The sequence below is a fragment of the Alternaria postmessia genome (assembly GCF_024291825.1).
Source record: "Alternaria postmessia strain BMP 2775 chromosome Unknown scaffold_21, whole genome shotgun sequence".
Lineage (NCBI taxonomy): Eukaryota > Fungi > Ascomycota > Dothideomycetes > Pleosporales > Pleosporaceae > Alternaria > Alternaria postmessia.
In genome coordinates this window covers 365396-385404 of record NW_026260094.1, presented here as the reverse complement: position 1 = coordinate 385404, position 20009 = coordinate 365396, and the positions used below count along the sequence as shown (strand labels likewise).

General features: G+C 51.6%; 6 protein-coding genes across 6 annotated transcripts; 2 read left to right on the top strand and 4 right to left on the bottom strand.

The window, feature by feature from the left end:
* Positions 1 to 1011: 1011 nt before the first annotated feature.
* J4E82_004531 (uncharacterized protein) lies at positions 1012 to 2629 on the bottom strand (the record flags this gene model as incomplete). Its single annotated transcript, XM_051730808.1, has 4 exons — positions 1012 to 1821; positions 1883 to 2014; positions 2074 to 2341; positions 2403 to 2629. The coding sequence occupies 4 exons, from the start codon at positions 2627 to 2629 to the stop codon at positions 1012 to 1014; spliced, it is 1437 nt and encodes a 478-aa protein (XP_051589564.1).
* A 1741-nt stretch (positions 2630 to 4370) lies between these two features.
* On the bottom strand, positions 4371 to 5625 carry J4E82_004530 (uncharacterized protein; the record flags this gene model as incomplete). The annotated part of the gene is made up of 4 exons (XM_051730807.1): positions 4371 to 4986; positions 5034 to 5215; positions 5266 to 5360; positions 5412 to 5625. 4 exons carry the CDS (start codon positions 5623 to 5625, stop codon positions 4371 to 4373), a joined length of 1107 nt encoding a protein of 368 aa, XP_051589563.1.
* Positions 5626 to 8872: 3247 nt separating this feature from the next.
* J4E82_004529 (uncharacterized protein) lies at positions 8873 to 10755 on the bottom strand (the record flags this gene model as incomplete). The annotated part of the gene is made up of 2 exons (XM_051730806.1): positions 8873 to 10551; positions 10614 to 10755. 2 exons carry the CDS (start codon positions 10753 to 10755, stop codon positions 8873 to 8875), a joined length of 1821 nt encoding a protein of 606 aa, XP_051589562.1.
* Positions 10756 to 12334: 1579 nt separating this feature from the next.
* J4E82_004528 (uncharacterized protein) lies at positions 12335 to 13517 on the top strand (the record flags this gene model as incomplete). The annotated part of the gene is made up of 4 exons (XM_051730805.1): positions 12335 to 12436; positions 12489 to 12896; positions 12946 to 13040; positions 13091 to 13517. The coding sequence occupies 4 exons, from the start codon at positions 12335 to 12337 to the stop codon at positions 13515 to 13517; spliced, it is 1032 nt and encodes a 343-aa protein (XP_051589561.1).
* Positions 13518 to 14912: 1395 nt separating this feature from the next.
* On the top strand, positions 14913 to 15680 carry J4E82_004527 (uncharacterized protein; the record flags this gene model as incomplete). Its single annotated transcript, XM_051730804.1, has 1 exon — positions 14913 to 15680. One exon carries the CDS (start codon positions 14913 to 14915, stop codon positions 15678 to 15680), a length of 768 nt encoding a protein of 255 aa, XP_051589560.1.
* Positions 15681 to 15783: 103 nt separating this feature from the next.
* On the bottom strand, positions 15784 to 17648 carry J4E82_004526 (uncharacterized protein; the record flags this gene model as incomplete). The annotated part of the gene is made up of 2 exons (XM_051730803.1): positions 15784 to 16644; positions 16701 to 17648. 2 exons carry the CDS (start codon positions 17646 to 17648, stop codon positions 15784 to 15786), a joined length of 1809 nt encoding a protein of 602 aa, XP_051589559.1.
* Positions 17649 to 20009: the final 2361 nt, after the last annotated feature.

Sequence of the window (20009 nt, the reverse complement as noted above, 5' to 3'; positions counted from 1 at the left end):
TACAATGCGATTGTCCAATTCGGATGTACTGCCTCGCATATGTTATACACAGCCATAACGTACTGTGCGAAAAGATGTTGGGACCTATCCCAACTTCCCAAAGGTTTCCTTCACAGCTCCCAAAAAGAAACAATATCATGGACATGGTACGAGTCGAACGTACAATCTTCCACGCCAATGAGGCGACGTCGCGTTTCGAGTCAGACCTCCGACTCCCACAACCCGATAGCTGCAGCTAACGACCTTCTGGGTTTATCGTATGATGTGGATGCATTACCATTCAGCCACATGCCCTTAACTGATAGTTGATAGGGTTATAGTAATTTAGATGTTATGTATAAAGTGTACGCAACATCGATCTTACTGTGTCATCGACACCTCACTAAGAACATGAACTGCAAAAGACATAACCAAACAATCTCATGTCCTCTCTCAGAAACAAGTTACGCAAGGTTAGGAGGGAACAATAGCATGAATATGATATGAGCCGACGACACAATCTCTTACAATCAGTTCCTAATCGTGAACTCCAGAAGCATCGAACCCGCCGTAAACCGAGGCGACCAGGGGGTCAGGCGTAAGTATTGTCATCATATTGCCAAAGATAGAAGGTGAGACAAATGCACTTTAGTGCAAATTTGAATATCTACGTATCTACATATCTACATATCTAATCTCATTACCATTAAAAAGCCCCAGAGGGCAAACAACAGGTCATAATCGTAAAGTTCCTCCGCCACGCAACCATTTCCAAGGTCGCAAACCCTCCAGGAACCGTGATCATGACGCTCATCGAAGGCGTGTAGTAGGTATCATCGTCTAAAGCGCGCAAAAACAAAACCTCTGCCGTGATATCATAACAATATAACAGGAAAAAAAGGCATCCTCCAAATGTACACGTGCATGTCGCAATATGCACAAGTCTCTCCTCAGCTCAGCAATCATCCAAAGACTGAGCCTTACGATCGTGATCTAATGAACAACATAAAGAAATTCGTGATCAAGTTCAGCCTAGAAGTACGTATCGGCAACGTCACGTCCACCACGAATGGCCCATTCGACAATTTCCATGCCGCTGAGTCCACTGGCGTAGTACGTCTTCTTCTGGCCTTGAAGCTTGTTAAGCTTACTGTATGCGCCGCTAGAAAGCGCGTTGCCTTCGAAATGCGGGAAGTAATCCCACTTCTTGAAAGCTTTGACGTCGTCCTCGCAAAAGGGCTGGGATGGCTCTGTGGCATTGCGCGGATCCTTGTTGAGCTCAGACAAGCTCTCAACGAGCAGGTTCCGTGCAGCATCCTCGGTTTGGAACTCATAAGGACCCCAGGACCAGGCAACGGAGACATTGGATTCGCGACTCAGGTGAAGAACAGCTACTGGCTCGCCGTCGTTTGGCGGTGGAACCGTATCGTTGGCGCTTTCAGCGATATAGGAGACTCCGAAGGGAAGCTCCAACTCTACCGCGGAAGAGTAGTATTGGTGGGTCGTGATGTTAGCGAAAGTATCATGCTCCTGCTCAGTCAAATCTACGCCAATACGCTCCAAGTTGTCCATGTTTGGTGGGAAGGCGAAGATGACAGAGGAGCATTCCTGCTTCTCCCATGTGACATAGCTGCCATTGGGTGCAGGAGTGGTGTATGTCAAGATAGGGTGGTCGCCAGACCGATCAACGCAACGGACCTCGGACGAGGTGTGAATGGGCGTCTTACACAGCTGGTTCTTGGCGTACTCGACGAACATCTTGTGGAAATCCATGTAGTATACACTGTGTAGGCCGACAAAGGCCGTGAGGATATCCGGGGCGAAGTACTGCAGGATGTACAGCTAATCACACGTTAGCGTCCTGCATGCGCAATCCCTGCAAGATTTTCTGAGAATGACGTACTGCTGGAACAATGTTGATGTCGCCATAACCATAAAGCGCAACGGGGTTGACAAGGAGAATAGGAAGCGCTGTGAAGTTATTCTGGCGGAACCATTCTGCGCCCGACACGGTGAATTCGTCTGGTACACCATTCTGTTCCTGCATTAGCCTACCGCGCTTTGTGTAACGGCGCATTGCAACGGGTGTCGTACCTTGTAGTTCACAACACTAATCGGTCGGAAGCGCTGATTCCACAGCTGAATGTACCTCGGGATTTCTGCGGATACCTGCGCAGTAAACTGCGGGGTTAGGGTGGGGTTCATGGAAATGTCGCCGGTGGTATAGTTGTAGCGGTACATTTCGCGCGCACCAGCAAGCGCGAAGGGTTCGATGGAGACATTCGTCTGGTTGAGGATGCTGATGGTGTCTGTGTATGTCGCATTCGAGAAGAAGGCGGCGCCGAGTGGGTGGAAGATTCCTCTGGAAGGGTGGTCAGCCGCGTCTAGTGCGCATGGGAAGGCGGATGCTGTGTAACACTTACTGGTCGTCGTACCAAGCCTGGCATTTACCACCAACCTCCGCTTGACGGTCGAACATGACTGCCTTGACACCCTTCTCTTCTAAACGACCGGCAGCAGCCAGACCGGCAGGGCCTGCACCAATGATGCATACCGGGTGCTCTTCACAATTGCATCGACGACCCTGAGGAAGGGCTGATACCGTGCGCAATGAAAAGGCAAGCAGTGGTAGTACTAGCGTCGACCACATTTTTGGAGACTTGGATGGGGATTGTATGAACGAAGAATGGAGACAGCAGATCTTTTAGGGAAGCGACGAAGTAGCTACAGCTTATAATAGCTGCGACGCGTCTTCAGGTCCCTGCATCCTTTCGGGTCTATGACTTTCTCGTTTGCAAGTAACTATGAGGAGGGCGAGCTGGGCAGGCGCTGCACGGTGCGTTGGCATTAAACGGCAAAGAGCAAGGCTAGCACCCCGACCTGAAGCCAGATGGGCGATTTGCAAGCCTCATCAGGCCCGAAGGAGCATCAATGAGGTAAGTTTGAACGGGCAACGGTCGTGCGGCGAAGCACTGGCGCCCGCTGTGACGCTTTAGACGAGGGTCTGCAACTTGAAGCGTTGGTTTTTATTAATTTTCACCCCTGGCATAATCGTAGTCCAGGTAACCGCCGCCGTATCTGAGGGCTGCCTTTTACAGTGCCGCTGAGATGCGTTTCTCGAAGCGCATCGGATACTCGCAATCGCTAAAATCACACTGCAGGCGCTAGAAGCGGTGAACAGCTGTCTGCAGATGTCATGCTGCAGAGCGTATGCGGTCTGTCTCTGGTGCCGCTCAATTGGTGCCGAGGTTTGGCCTTCAGCCCTGCCACTAGTTTCCAAGCCACCGTTTGAGGCCCAGCCGCCCACACAATCGGGAGTGGTTCCTGACTCTTGAAAAAGCTCTCCTGCCCGACTCAATTGCAGGTGCGCTCGCTGTGTGAGACGTCGCAGTTCCGGTGTTAGGACCGGGCCATGATTCGGTATCCAAGGCCGTTGCGCCATATGCCCGTATACATTGCGGCGTGGACGTCATACTGAGGCGATCATGTCTCTGCGCTGGCCTCTCCGTGAGCCTGACAGCTCACCATCCCGCTCAGGGCGATGACATTTTAAGCCTTGAGGAGACCGAAATTGCGACCGCAGTAGAAGTTTCGTAGAACAACGAGGCAAGTTGGCAGAGTGACATCATATGCGCTGCACAGACCGACCGCCAGCCCAAAGTTCGCAAGCCAAAGAGATGAGTTCAGGGTCCAGCTGAGGCAGAACAAAAGCAAAGAGCTGTCGTCGCACCATGCTTCGACACTCCACACCACCAGAATGTCTGTTCATCTCGACGATGTTTGTTGCGCGCGGCATGACGAAGAAGCCCCCGATTAAATGATCTCACCGCATGATGACTGCTTCGGGAGTATACATCCACGAAATGAATTTGCCCGAAAGTAAAGCAGCAGGCGGCAAACGACCTCCGAATGGTCTGCTTCGGGTCCGAATATTGGAAGGAAGACAATGCGAAAACGCGACAATCAGCCCACCGTCACCTTCAACCGGTGGCGCAGTCTACGCGAGACGCAAAAAGAAGCAGCGGCATGGTTGTTGCGTGTCGCGTGGGAACACCTCAACAACGAGCCAATCGTAGCCCAAACATAAAAGAAGGGACAGCCAGAGGAATGTTTGAAATCGTGTTATTCGCTATCGTGCTCGACGCTTTTTGAACGAAGAGAAAAAGAAGCTGCTGCTAAGAGCGCGACTCGCTAAACCTGAGAAATCCGCCCAGTTGTCGTATCCGACGGGTATTGACAAGAAAGAGAAAAGAAAGTGCTACGGTGAGCTGAGGTGAGTTGCGTAGAAGGTGCCCTTTGTGGGTCTACCAGCTACTGGACGTTGGAACATCGCTCGCTGAACGGATGTGCATATTAGACTAAGAGATAATGGAAAATACTGCGCCACGCGATCAGTACATGAAAGCTTTTTGCTGCTCTATATCGATATCAAACCGACTCTTATCGGTATCGCCGCTCATTGGTCGTTCCGAGAGGGGACGGTAATGCACCGGAGCAATGGCGGTCCCGGGCCGCGTCTCATCGTTGTCCGTGAGTTTTCGGGTATCCATCTCGACTTGGTCGATGACAGGGGTAATCTTTTCCTTCCTTTTGCTGCTCTGCGAGTTGTTGCCGTACTTGGAACCCTGCGCTCTTGCCCGGTGGGGGAAGAGTAATGGCTTGAGCGCTGGGATACACCCGCAGATGACACCGACGTTTGTTTCAACGGCGGTCCAAAGCCAGATCTGGTATCCTTCCCAAGTGGAGTCATATGTCTCGAAGAGTGTGTAGTGGACCCAGTAGGCTCGGAAGCTGCTCGCAACGACAATGACGCCACCGACGGAGAAGAGAACGACAAGGCCGACGCGTTGAGTCCATGGTAGCGAGAGTGTGAATAGCGTAGGGATCGGAAGTGCGTAGATCATAAAGTCGGTCACCACGTTGAGTACACTTTGGACGACTAGTGGTGGTCCCTCAGGAATGCAGTCACGGTGGTCGGCTTTGAGCTCCCAGTAGCTGGAGATTGGACTAAACTTGTCAGCACTAGAATGGCTTGAACACGTGCGTATACATACATGCATTGTACCCAGAGTGCAACTAGGAAGACAACAAAGGCGGCGAATACAAGCGCAAAGGTTGCCCAGACGAGCTTGCGGAACAGTGACTTTTCTGGTGCGATGCGAAAGTACGATACGAGGATAGACATCTTGACCGTGGAAGAAGCAAGGACGAATAATGTCTGACCTGCCATGGATGCCTAGGGCCGTCAACATCAGCTTGTGGTGGTACGGTTGCACACTGTCGTACCTGTCTACCAACCATCATCTCGTGCGGTGTGAGGTCCCAAACGTGGCGATCCCAACCATAGAGTTGGGATGCCATAATGACAATGACTGTTGTGCCTGTATCGAATGTTAGATGATGAAGTTTCGGAACGAGATCGACTTGCGTACCGATGCTGAAGACCATTGCCACAATCATAAGGTAGTCGTCATACCAGCTCTTCTTCAACCATGCTATCCGTACCCAAAGTCGGAGAAATACAACAATCATAGCAATCGGTAATAGTGTCAACTCGACTATCATCAAACCCGAACCCCTCGTGGTCGGGTCGACGTAGTTCGGCTTGGGCCATGTCGCAAGGACCTCGGGCGGCGGGGACCTCATCGTGATGGCGTATGTGTTTCGGAAACCGTCAACGTATGTTAATCGGTAGGTGTATAAGACTGAGGAACGAGCGTCACCAGCGTTCAAAGAGCACGGGACTGGGAATGGACAGGAATATAACCATTAACTCAGGGCGAGCCAGATCTCCACCCATATGCTCCAGCTGCGCCGTGCACGAAGGCTCGAATACAAGTGGGACTTGGCCATCGTTGGGAAGCATGGTATGCCAGTGTACACAAAGCTCATCTGCGCAGTACCATTGGGAGCGCTGCACGGGAGCTCCGTTGCGGGTACGGAATAGTGTCGGTTTCGCCCGCAGGGGTCCAGGTACCAGCGACATCCGTAGTCCTTCAGCTCGCACCGTGACTGGTACAAAAGACAAGTGAAGTGTGGATAATTGACCAGTAGCCAGGAGCTGACTGTGGAGCGTTGATGTGACCGGGTTCAGGCAACTTGTTGCTGCGGCTCATCAGTGGATAGAGCGAGATTCCACGCTTAGCCAATCGCTTTGTCCATGCCGGGGTAGCTGGAAAGTAGTACCGGAGCCGGCGTCTGGACGTTTTGCCGCAGCTCAACTTGATTTGGAGGCCGGAAAATGAGCCGATACTTTGGGATAACAGCGGCGTCATCTAGATTACTGCATTCTGTCAAGCCATAATGCTATTTTTCCCACGATAGCGCGATTGTCGCGTGTCGTCGATGAAGAATCAAAGGGTCCAGCGTTGAGATTTGCCTGTCGTGGCGAAGCGCGCCTCGGATCGCCCGCCTGCCAGCAGGGGCCACCCCCGGTCTCGTCTATCTCAACAACGAATAACCTCACCGCATCACACGTATGTGTGATCCGCCTTCGCGATGCGCGAAATCCTGCGGCTGCGGGTTCTGGAGGACGCCAGTTGAAGTCTCCGCTCTCTCGTGGCTTGCAATACTCCGCCCGCCTCTATTCCACATTACCTACTCGCCGTCGAATGCTAGCTGTCTAGTCCATGGTGACGTCTCGTCTTCGGTACCACATTCCCAGTGTTTGTCGTCAGCACGTTCTGTCTTTCATGTAGGAAGCCACAGTAAGCGGTATCCCCGTTCTAGCTTACCCTCAGGTACACACGGCTGCTGGTATCCAGGCTCACGCGATCCATCTTATGAGACATGTTAAGACCAGGTTTGCTTACGCGGGCGCATCGGACGGCATCTATTTGCGCCACGCAGAAACTTCGAGTTGGAGGTACGGGTACGAAGGCCTCGATCTCACCTGCCAATTTAGATGCCTGGTCCTGGTCTTCCAAAATCTTCATCCCTCTTCCTTGCAAAGATCACCCTTTCGAAACCGCTTCCCCGGCCAGAATTTCCTGGCCTTTGGGACTGGCCACTGCAGTCAGCCGTTACGTACTTCCACCGTCAAAACACTAATGCTCCTTCCGCGGCTGTGCTCCACTCCCTGGAGGTATGTAGCTCATTTACCGACATGCACGCGACGCCTTGGTGTACCTACGGTTTCCGTGCTCGCTCGTTGGCAACGGTTTTACTTCTTCAGCTCCACAAGTATTGGCTACCAAAAACCACACCCACAGCACGGGTTCTTCTCCTATCTATCCCTATTGGCAATGCGTGGGTCCAGTGGTGTGGGGTACGGCCTGGAATTAAAGACCCGCTAACCTCAGCGGCTAAGCATCAAAGCTTCTCCTTCCCGTCTGGTCTCACTTATCGCATACGATTGGATGTCCACAACATGTCCAAGCTGATCGATATCCGCTTTCGTCGCTCAACATATCGTCGACTCCTCGGAAGAATCTTTTGATTGCACCATGTCAGGCCTAATCGAGAGCATCACATAATCACCCCCATTCCAACGGATAGGGCTCGACTGATATACCAGTGCGGAACCGCTTCCCATTGACCAGCTATTGGCCCTAGTATCACACCGTTGGAGACTACACTGTCCTCGATGAGGGATGTCCCTCTCATCGAGGACGTGACAGCTAAACATGATCGCAAGATGGCCAGAAGTATGTTCACTGTGTTCGCCCTGATCAAGAATTGTCATGACCATCGAGTCAGATCGACAACGCAATCTTGGTTAGCTACATCTTTATGAAATTCTCCGCAGACGGCGTCAACTATATCGGCTCGAGATGCCCTAGCCCGTGCAATTGCCACGCGGAAGGGTATGCGAGGCCGCACGTACCTCAGCGTGCTGACTCTTACCAGTCTTCCTAGACGTCAGCGAATGATTACACGATACGACGTGACGAACTTCTACGCCAACCCATCTCGCCTTCCCTGGTCAAGCCAGTCGACCCACGTCGCCGATGATGATGAAGCCACAGTCATCAGCGATATACCATGGCGACCTGCATCGAGACCTGAGCACTGATATCGCGTTCGTCATCCGATGCCCAGGTACCCACGATGACTTGCAGTTCATCACGTCGTCACGCCATCGGCAGTTCTTCCGCGTCAAGGTCATGGATTTGATTGCCCGGAAGCCTGTGTTCATATCTTTCTTAGCTTCTCGTTACATTCGACCGAGCGGTTATATCAATCTAACAACGGACTACTCTAACTAATCATGGAGATACATACTTTGGCGACCTCACAGCTAACACTGTCGACTTCAACTTTCCACTTAGCGTCTCCTCTCCGATCCTGCACCCTACACAAGATCGTCAGGGAAACTCGCATACCCGTGCTGATCCAGTGTTGCGCACTGGGTGTTGCCCCGGACCCCCCGATCATACACACTCTATTGTAAAGAAGAAACAACGCAAGCTTAAGAATAACAAACTCTCTACGTTCGTTGCAACCTGATGACGCAGTATGTACGATTGCCAAAAGGAGGCACATTCACGCGATAGGGAGATCGAAGATTATTGTTCTCTTGGCATGGTCACATCGCACTTGATACCCGTACTACTTTGGCGTGGTAATAGTGATCGACGAAAGTTTGCTAAGATCTTGTCTCCTTCTTTTCTCGAACATTCAGCTTATGTTCTTTCCTTTGTTTTGCTACCCCACGGTTCGGGCGCGCTGACGCCGAGAGGAAAAGGAAAGAGACACAAGCGAGAAGTGCCACAACGGAGATGCCACGAGGCAGATGTGAAGAGGGTGTACGACTAATGTAATGAATTGCTAGCCTTATCGTAAAAGGAAACTGAACGCGTAATTAGTTTGTTGATGCATCTTGAATGATGTTGTACAAACACAACACTACGAATGCTAATTAATCCACAACGTTTCTGCCTAGCAACCTCACCTACGCCCTCTTCTTAATGATGTCTGCTGCCTTCTCCGCGACTGCATACATGGTAGCCTGTAAATGCGTTGCTGGAATCATCGGAATAATGCTTGCATCCACAACACTCAATCCCTTCACCCCGTAAACTAACAGCTCATCACTGACGCATCCACCTAGCTCCTCAGGCATCATGCTGCATCCACCACTCGGATGCGCAAACGTCGGTTGAAGCGAACCCGAAGTAATGCCGCCCTGGATGATTTCTTCATCGGTCTGGTATTGAGGGCCAGGCGCCGTCTCTACGGGCTTGTATTGTGCGAGTTCCTTGGACGCCCAGTGTACGCGGTTGTATCGCGTAAGGGCTACCATGACATCTGCGTCAACGGGGTTCTGGAATGTGTTCCATTGGACGATGGGGTAGGCGGCGGGATGTGTGTTGTTGAGTGTGATGGTTCCTCGTGACAGGGGCTTGTTGTTTGCGATACCGGAGAAGCCCCAGGGCTGGATAACAATCTCACCTACGGCGGCGTCGGTGCCCGAGAACTGCTTGGCGAGGATGTCGCGCTGCTTTTTGAAGCCAGCGAGAAGCTTTTTGTCTTTGGCATAGCGCTCGGGGAGAAAATCGGAAGCTACTTGAGATCGCATCTTGGCTACAGTTTTCTTGAAAGCAGAATCGAAGTGTTGTAGTGCGATGAAGACGAGGCCATGGGCTTTACCGACAGAGTAAGGACCGGTACGTGACTTCAGGTACTGGTCGTAGGAGGTCTGGTTGAAGGCTGCATCCGTGTTGAGGGCACCCTGGTTTTCAGGGTTCAGATTCTGCAAGTCGAAGTTCATGTAGTTGGCGATGTGGTCTTGGAAGTTGGAGCCCACAGCTGGAAGATCCTTTTTAACGGCGACATTAGCAGCTGCAAGAACGTCCTTGGGTCCGATTCCGGAGTACATGAGCAAGTGCGGCGTGAACACACCACCGGCGGCCAGAATGACCTCCTTGGCAGCAATAGCTTGAACTTGCTTGTTGGTATTCTTGAGTGTGTATTTGACACCGGTGGCGGTCAGAACACCTACTCTGTTCTTCGAGAAAGTGATTTCATCGACATGAGTGTTTGTCAGAAGCTTCAAGTTCTTTCTCGATACTACTGGATCGTAGTACGCAGTGCGCGATGTGCTGCGCATAGCCGTCGCTTTGTTGATCGAGTTCGGCGACCAATAATGACCGACGGGCTCTGCAAAGCCTTCTTGCGGATGCGGAATATCGACGTTATCCCAAGCGTGGTAGATCGTCTTCATATCCGGGAACTGATAATCCGGTATAGATACCTTGAGTGGTCCCTTACCGTACGCCTTGTCATCGTAGGTGATACCAAAAGCCTTGGTCGTATTCTTGGATGGCGCATCGAAGTCGTTGCTCTTCATGAAGTACGGCTTCAACCCCTTCCAATCCCATCCTTTGTTTCCAAGCTGACCCCATGCATCGTAGTCAGCATCGGCACCTCTATCAAACTGCATTCCATTCACAAAGGATCCGCCGCCGACGACATTGCCAACTGTTACCAGGAAAGTTTGGTTGCCAAGGTTTGGGACGGGTGCGCTGTATATGTCGTACATGGCAGCAAGGTTAAGACCGCCAGAGTTACCGGGAAAGCTAGATAGGGTGCTGTTGCTAAGGGCGCCATTCTCGATCACCAAAACAGACTCTGCGGCAAATTGTCATCAGTTTCGGTGCTCGTGAGGCGACTCTCGATCGTGTGGTACGTACTCTTCGGGTCCTCGCTTAGTCTGTTCGCAACAACCAGGCCTGTGGTGCCTCCACCGGCAATAACATAGTCGTATGTGGTTTGGGCTGAGGCGACTGCGAAAACGGCAGCACCAAAGAATGAAGGGACAGTGAACGAATGCATCTCTAGCTGAGTACAAGGTAAATGATAGACACCACACAAGCAAGGTTGCTCTCCAACCGGACCGATCACCGCTGATTGCAAAATTAAACGATTGACTGTGCAGAAGATAGCATGAGGCTCTCCAAGCAACACTTAAGAGTTTCTCAAAGGGCAGTCGCTAAACAAGATCCTCGCACGTGGCAAAGTCTGGGCCTTTGACATCCATCGAAGTTCGGACGCATGTTCATCTGCCGGCCTTGCAGTAGGATGGGCGAACAGCCCGCGTTTTCGAGCGAGGGATTTGGGCGGAAGGCCGGGTCAGCACATGGTGCGTGTCAAGCATCGGAGGGAATACACCGGAGAGAATGCTGATGGGTAATTGACGGGACGGGACATTACTAGTCATGATGGTTGATAACTCGATGTACCAACGGCATGGAAACCAGGGTCCACGGGTCATCCAGGGCCGTGTCCACGCGTAACGGGCGACGGAAGCTACGAGGCGGTTCGGCGCGTGAAGGTTCAACGCTACCATTTGGTTCTGCTTCCCAGACGCAACGATGTTCATTGTTTTGTCTTACTCATGAGATTCTGATAGTTGCTGCGAGATAGGTATTTTTCGCGGTCTTGGTATGCTGCCCAGAGGGCTGGGTTTCCTCCACAGCTGATTAGGTATAGCGCTGTCGCCACCCACGCGGGCCAAATCCCACCCGATAAGTCCTGCCGAGCCGCTTCGCCAGGTACGGGAATCAACTCCATTTGTAGAGGTTGACATCCCGCTTGTCCCCTACGCAGTCTGTTCTATGTAGACTCAGAGCATCACACAAGCAGTGCAATCGAGCCTTCCAGGACAGCGTAACGATCGAACCATCTGCGACTGACGCTTTCCTTTGCTCCTTCGAGGGAAACATGTTCGCACAGCGAACTTTGGTTATACTACCCACATATGCTGACGTCTCATCTGCAGGATTCAGCCACCTGCTTGAAAAGGCAATTGAGTGTTGTAGGGGCTTCGCTGCCCAGACGGTAGTTGCATGAGCACAGGCTTATGGAAGGATTAGAGATTGCCATACCCTACAAAATACCTGCTTTCTTTCTTAGCAGTCTTATCCCGTACATTTCGTATTCATTTCCAGGAATAATCCCGCGAATGAGAGTTGGTCTCCAAAAATTCGCGTGCGGCAGCGCGCCGGCTCCTTGGTCTGAAGGAATGGGCCGAGCTGATTAGATCCCACGCAACAGAGTCTTTAAGATGACGAGAAACTGGGAAGTTGTGTGGAATTGAGTGACTGGAGTGGAGGCCTCGTACCGGTGCATCCAGGAGCCGTCCCCATCTGCAAGTCCGCGTAGGCGAATTTCTTCCTTCAGGATTTCGAACCATTGTGTCGGTCTTTTTTGCGATAACTACTCTGATACATGGTAGATATGTAATTTTTGCCACTTGTTTCTATCCCTTGAATACTCTTCATTCACACTGCTTTATGAACGCCTCACAGTGATCTACTCTAAGAGAACTACCCATCATTCCGCAATGGCCGATTCACCTTCCACTGAAGAATGGCCCAATCGAGGACATGAGCTCATAGTGACTGCCTCAACCATGGCCACACTCTGCACGTTAGTGGCGGGTTGGCGTATCATTGTTCGAATGCAGGTGAAGCCTTGGTTGGGGATAAGCGACTGGCTTATGATTGGGGGTGTAGTACGTTGGAAGCCAGAGAGTATGACACCACAAGACGACTGACATTGTACAGATTCTCAACTTCCTAGGGTGCGTACCCTATGCCGTCCTTTGTGCAAAAGGCGGCCAAGGTCGCTTGATGGCAGACCCATGGTGGCTTATACCAGGCAACACATCCAAAGAGCTGCACTTGATCTTCATCTCACAGACTCTGAATGTCTACGCAATGTTCTTGGTCAAGGCCTCGATTTGCGCATACCTCATGGCTTTGGACTTCGGACGCAGCTACCGAATTCTCATATGGGTATCGGTAGTTGTTGTAGTCATCTGCAACTTCATTATGATGTTGATATTGCACTTCGCGTACTGCCGACCCTACTACTCTCGGTGGGACTTCTCTGTGCAAGGAGAATGCTGGCCGGAAGCGGTGAGCGAGGTGACGGCGTACGTACAGATCGCATCGAACATCTTTACAGATCTGGTAGGTAACTTGCATACCCTATTTGCGGACAGATACTAACACACGATAGATCTATGCTGCCGGTCCGATCGTCTACCTAAGGCGCGTACAACTCAGCAAGCGGACGCAGTGGGGCGTAAGCATCGTGTTTCTGCTTGCACTTGTGTAAGTAATCTCTGTATCATTACCTGGACACAAGCGCTAATATGGGAAAGTGGAACCGGCCTTTCAGTCGCGAAAACCTTCGTCACGTACAAGTTCCTGCGGTCACAAGAGATGATGTGGGACGCAATCGATTTGAGCATCTGCAGCATCAATGAGGTCTGTGTCGGCATAATCATCGCGAACCTACCACCGCTACGAAAGCACATCCTGGGCCTTTTCTCCAGAGTTCTGCCTGGAAGCTACGCAACCGGTGCTGGCAATTCGCGAAAACAGAATAGCCAGTTTCACCCAGACTCTTCGCGTTTCAGTTCCAGAGGGCGCACTAAGCTGGATAATAAGGATGACGACGAGAGCGAGCGGCATATATTGGAGCTCGAAGACAGGACACAGAGTGTGAAGATCATGAAGACAACGCAAGTGAGCGTTCGAGAAGGGAATGCGCACTCGCAGACGCCATCGTTGAATGAGCATTTCTGAGATTTTGGACTCGTCTGTCTCGTGTGTAGACTCGATTGGATGCGATGTTCTAGGCGTACAAGATACCAATAGTGCGTCACCATATCTTATACCTTTTCACTCTTGCTTACGTTCTCTTGCGACTCGTGAATTGTTTGTGGCTGGTTGGCGTATCGCTGCACTGGGCATCGGACCGATACCGGAACCCCGGGCTCTTTTGATGAGCTGAGCTTTGCTTGTTTCAAGCTCGATACTGTCCAAAATACGCCCATGCCAATCTTTTTTCTCCTATGAAACAAGCAAATATTCCTGTCAGTACGGCAAGGATGGGATATCCGCCAGAGGTGGTCGCTAACAAGCGCTTGTTAGATGGAAACAAACCCCGTAAACCACTGTTTCGATCATGTACCAACGGACGAGCAGAAGGCTCGGCGCAAGCATCCAGCATCCCGTGTTCGTATCTAAGCTCATAGGTGAATCACGAGTCGGTGTTGCGCACATTGAACTAGAGCGATGTTCTTTCTGGGATCTCTGTAGGCGAGACAGGAGTGCGGGGATGGAACCTTCATCACCTAGCGGAGTCTGAGGGCACGCGATAGTACCTATTCCCGATGAGGAAGCAGCACCTAGGTATGTTCCTGCCCTTCGCAAATTTCAGAGTTTCAGGGCGTCCATAGGTGAGCATGAGACTTTTCGTCATATAATCATCGTACGCTCGTCTCGCCTCGCTTCATCCTGCCCCTGCGTTTGTCTTCCATCTCCATCGCATATCCGAGCCAGAAAATATACCACGCATTGCGTGGATGTACCTCATTCCCATAAGCTTCTGATGAAGCGCACACGCGACCAGCTAAGACCTCACAAGCCTCTGCATCTAGATCTATCTCTGTTAATTTCCATGGTTCTACCCTGCTGCGCATTTCCATTGTCACCGAACGCGAAACCTAGAGTCAGCGCACTAGGCATTTCCCCAGCATCAGCAATCCCTTCATATACGAGCAAAGCGTGCGTACCTGTCACTTCGCGCAGCCGGGTGAACGGGAATCGTGCATTTGCTAGGATACGACCCCGTTCTTCACGGCGTCGGATTTTCTCCGCCAGACACCATCCATGACGTACCCGTGGACTTTTACTGTACCGATTGGTGGAAATCCTTCAACACAAACGTTGCAGGCTACCCCATACTATCCACTCTGCACCCACAAGCCACGAAAGGAAATTATGGGGTAGAAGTCCGGTGAACCGTCGTCTGGATGGCATGTAATCTAGAGAAGGAGAAGATCGGGGGATATAGTTCCAGAGTATAAAGGTAGTATACATCCTTCGTCAAGTCGGACCAGGAAAGTCGGCTTTAATCATTTCATTCCATTTTCTTCAATTCCAACTCGACAGCGACGTCTTTTCTGAACCTTCAAAATGCATCTCCCCACAACACTCACCTACATCTCCCTCGTCGCCACCTCAGCCTTTGCCCTCCCAAAGGCCACAAAACCCCCATACTTCATCCTCGCTGGCGACTCAACAACAGCCGTACAGTCTGAGGGCGGCGGTGGCTGGGGCACCGGCTTCCTGACTACAACCCTCACAAGTGGCGCCTCAGGCGTCAACTATGGTCACAATGGCGCAACAACAGTCTCCTTCCGTCAAGGCGGCGACTGGGCGACCGTCCTCGCCTCCGCAAAGAACGCCTCAAAGAACTACACACCCTACGTGACCATCCAATTTGGCCACAACGATCAGAAACCCGACAAGAACATCAGCGCGGCACAACTCACCACCAACCTCGTCGCTTTCGTCGACGAAGCCAAGAAAGCAGGCGCCACACCCATCCTCGTTACGTCTTTGAGCCGCCGCAAGTACGGCACTGACGGAAAAATCAAGCCAGACTTGGCCGATGTAGTTGCAGCGGCGAAGAATGCGGCGGCCGAGTCGGGCGCTGATATTATTGATTTGAATGCGGCGAGTACCAAGTATTTGAATGCGATTGGTCCGGAGAAGGCGCCTACATATGACCTCAAGGCTGGTGATAGCACGCATTTGAACGCGGAGGGGAGTGTTGTGTTTGGAAACCTAGTGGCTATGCTGATCAAGAAGGAGGTACCAGCTGTGAGCAAGTACCTTAAGCCGGTCAAGGCTGTGCAGAGTGCGCTGGAGAAGGGTATTTACATCTTCCCCAAAGTTTAGGAACGGAAGAGAAGAATGAATAAGCCATATCCTTGACTTCTTTTTGTACATGTGTTATGATACAATACTAACGGTTCGTTTCCTTTGACCAAACGGAACGACGTTACTTTCCAACTTTCGATGATATGCTCTCCTTGACTTCTTTGATTCCTTCTTTCGCCATGGCACCAACATCAACTGTCTTGCCATCCACACCAGCTTTCTCCTGGACACCCTGCTGCACAGCACCACCCTCTCTGTTCAAGAAAGATGGTCTGTCCTGCCAGCCATTCGCTCGCAAATAGCCAGCGGTAGCCATGCCAACGAACATGCCGCCAAAATGACTAGCATGGTCCATAGTAGAGTTACCTTTCTTCAACGCGGAGAAGATTTCAAACACGACAAACGCAGCGAACAGCATCTTGGGCCAAAACGCCACCTCGCCCTCCTTTAAGAAAGGAATCTTGATCCTCTCTTGATCGGTAAGGAGACAGTACAGCGCCGCGATGCCCCAAATGGCCGCGGACGCACCAACAGAGTGCGCGGTGATATTTCCGCGACCAAGGTTAGCCCAGTACAAGGAGAACAAAGTACCGACAGCGCCGGCTGAAATGTACGTTCCCATGAAGACACCACGGCCAACGAGGTCGCAGCATGCAGGCCCGACTAGACACAACATCATCATGTTTGCGAGGAGATGCTCGTACTGCACGTGACTAAAGACGTTGAGGACGCTTTGGACAGCACGGGGGTAGCCGGGGACGTGCATGAAGTAGCGGGTCATGAGTGGCCAGAGGGGCATGACACGCCATGCTACTGCAACAGCAGCGTTTATGACGAGGAGCGCGCCAATAGTGGCGGTTGTTGGACTGAGGTCTGGGAACATGCGGTACGAGGGTGAAGGCGGGGCGTAGTAATGTGCGAAGCCGTAGCAGACGAGGACGGTGAGGAGGACGAAGGCAGACATGGGGTAGAGACGTTGCGCCTGTAGTATTGTCAGCAATGTACAAGGATAGGAGAAGAGGGAGAGGATAAACTCACGAGAGTAGTTTGTGCCAGCAATTCCTCTGGCGTCTTTGCATCCGTTACTTGGGCAGCCTTGTTGTATTTCTCCATCTCCTCTTTCCTCCGACTGACTTGTTCGCGGCCGAAGACATCAACATAAGCCGTTTGACCGGGCTTCATAAGCTGTGTACCAGTCGGCGTACGCACATACTCTCCGGTCGCCAGCTTCTCTTCCATTTCCCTCTCCTTCTGCTCCTTCTCTTCTGCTATCCGTGTAATCTCCTCCAATCGCTGTCTCCTCTTCTCCTCAATGTTGAGCTCAAACTGACTCTTGCCCGCATGCAGTATACCAATCTTCCGATCGTCAGCTTCCTGGCGTTGCCTCTCGGCCTCTTCCTTCTCCATCTGCTCTTTGAAGGCACGAGCGGGATCCTTGTATTTGGACTCGGTTTCTGGGTCAGCCAGCCAGAGCTCGTAGGCTATGCGGTTTGCCTCTTTCTCTGCCCATTCTTCTGCTGCACGCGCTTCGTCGATGGGGTATTTCTCTCGCAACCACTCCAGGCCCTTCAATGCAGTATCCCTGCTCACGTGTGTGTATTGCTTGCCCAGGTTATCCACGCCATAGTCGGCTAGTGAGCCTGCTGTCCGTCGGTGGTGCAGTATCCGCAGAACGTTGTTGCCATCGTGGGCTGATAATCTTCGCCCGAATACGCGTTGTATGGTTGCTTCACTGACTGGACCTTCGGGCAGAGGACCTATCCTAACTGTGCGCTTGCGTGATTGGGGAATGCTCGGGTTCTGTGGCGTATCTATAACCCTTGCCCGATAGCGGGGTGTTGAGACAAAGGAACGGCATTGCGGTCGTGAGGATCGGTGTCGTTGTAGGAGGGCTAACAAGGGCGACCTCACGGTTTGCTCGGGATGCGGTTGCGCAGTGCAGAGTCGCCGCGCGAGTGATGCGCACGTCGGTCGGAGGAGAGACATTGGGTAGCTGGATATGGGCTACCTTACGATTTTCGTTTCACCAGCCGTGTTCGCTGGAGCCGAGCAATGCATGATACGCACGTCGTGGGGTTTGACGCGCCACATGCATGATGCTCATCGCCAAAATGTTCCGTCGGAACTCGGACATGCACAGACACTCCCTCACCCGCTTGTTCACGCTAAACCTGCAAGCTGATCATCATTCAACTTATCTCGGATAACACATTTACAGCTTGAATCCTGGGTATATACTTCTACATGTTCGTAAGCTTGTGTTCAAGCCATCTTCCATCAACTCTTCCCGAGTGTCTTCATCTTCGCCAACACTCCCATGTTCATGCCCACGATCAGCTTGACCAACTCCCAGTCCCCATGTTCACCCACATGGTCCATAACAACAACACCCGTACTACCATCACCACTCTTTGCCCTCTTTATCCCCTTCTCTTCCCCTTCGTCTGTCACATCCGGGTGGCGGGACGTTGTGTTAGGAGCCTCCAAATGATGCCCCTCACAAAGCCATTCCTCCATACCCCTGTTGACAATTTTAGAGATAGCTCCAGGCCAACAGGATTTCTTCCAGAAGTTGCTTCCAGAGAGAAAATTAAGATACAAGGGACCTGGTGGCACTGGATTTGTGACGTCTGTTGTTATGCCAGGAATAGGGTGGATGGCAGCAGCAGAGCGCACAAGATGGTCGTTGCAATGCTGCATCTTCGTTGGAATAATGTCGGGTACCATGACCTCGCAGAAATCTTGCAGACAAAAGGTTGGTGAAGAAGATTGCGATGGGAAGACGGCGTGAGTTGCGTTATGCGGCCATGCCGTTGCATCCAGGCCACCGTTCCTACAATCCGGGCTCGAATAAGAGTTCTCAATCTGAGCTACATTGTACCGCCGCACCAAAACCAGCTTGCTTCTCACAGCTCCCAAGTACGGTATCGCGTTTTCCGTATACCAGTGACGCGCATTGGGTGTGATGTACTGCTCTTCTAGAACGCGGGCAAGGTGTTCGTCCGTTGCGCTTCCTACCCCTTCTCGTTTCAGACTTACTAGCACCGTTTCGCTAGGATTCTCTCGAAGGAAGTCATAGCATGTCTTCAAGATCGGCTCGAGGTACTTTGGCCCTGTCAGGCTGACTGGGAATGCACCGTGTACGAGGTAGAGGTCTTTCTTCGATGCATCTGTAGCATGCGTTGGCTGCACCCGTATATCCAGGAATCGAATACCGTTCTCCAGCTGTGTCTTTACATCGTGAACTTGGCAACGAACAGATGGGAGAGCTCGGTAGTGTGTGTGCGAATTGTGCGTTCCTGGGATGCTTATAGCCGATAACGGTAGGTCATCTGGCAATGTGGACATCCAAGAAGTGTAGTCTGGAAGGTGATTGACATGAATGGAGAGATGAGGAACCGGTTTCGATGGGTGGAAGAGTGCTTTATACGTCGTTGAGGAGATTCCGGACAGTGGGGTGAAGGACTGTGTAGATTTCTGCGTGTATGAAGGGTGCGCATCGATACGATGACGTTCACCATGGGATGTCCGAACCGTGATACGAAGGGTTGGATTTGAAATATTAGACGTATTGCTGGACTGCTCCGAGTCTGGGAATCTTAGCGTGTACGACTCAAAGGGCTGCAACAGAATATCAAGGTCTTGATGATTGAAGCTTTGCGCATGTCCGCTGAGCTCAGGTGAAGTCGGTGCGGCGGAAGTGGAATTTTGACTGCCGAGGAAATATCCGCTTGGTTTGGACTGAAGCGTGCTTGGGTCTTCAAATCGCTCAACACGCTGAATCGTGATGCTGACGGGGGTCAAATTACGAACGGTAAGTGGCGGAGCCATAAGCGGCTATCCCTAGTTCTTGCTCGCTGAACTATGTTGAAGGCCGTAGCACTGCAAGCTTGGGATCAAGGGCTTTCAAGACACGTTGGCGTATGTAGATGTTGGCCAGCTTAGGATGTCAATTGTAAGCACTTTCAGATCAGTAAATCTGGACCGCTAACAGTGATTGGAGATTCACACGATATGGAGTTGGAATTGAAGGGTAAGCTCCTGTTTCGCTAGAACGTAGCTGCGTGAAAGACGAAAGGTTGAGAAGTTGTCGTCAGCCAATGTGCACAGGCCGAACCAAGCGCCAAGGCTCCATATCGGGAAGGCGCGCATTGGAGGCGCGATATTTGAGGCACAACCTAAGGCCCATCAGTGCCACGCATATTTCGAGGTCAAAGATCCAAAGTACTACAAGGTTTCATTGAGCTGTTGACATTATTACATAGGAACCGGTTCATCATCAACAGATCAACACATCATAACAGCAAACATCTCGTATTCGTCAAGGATATCAATCGAGGCCTAAGC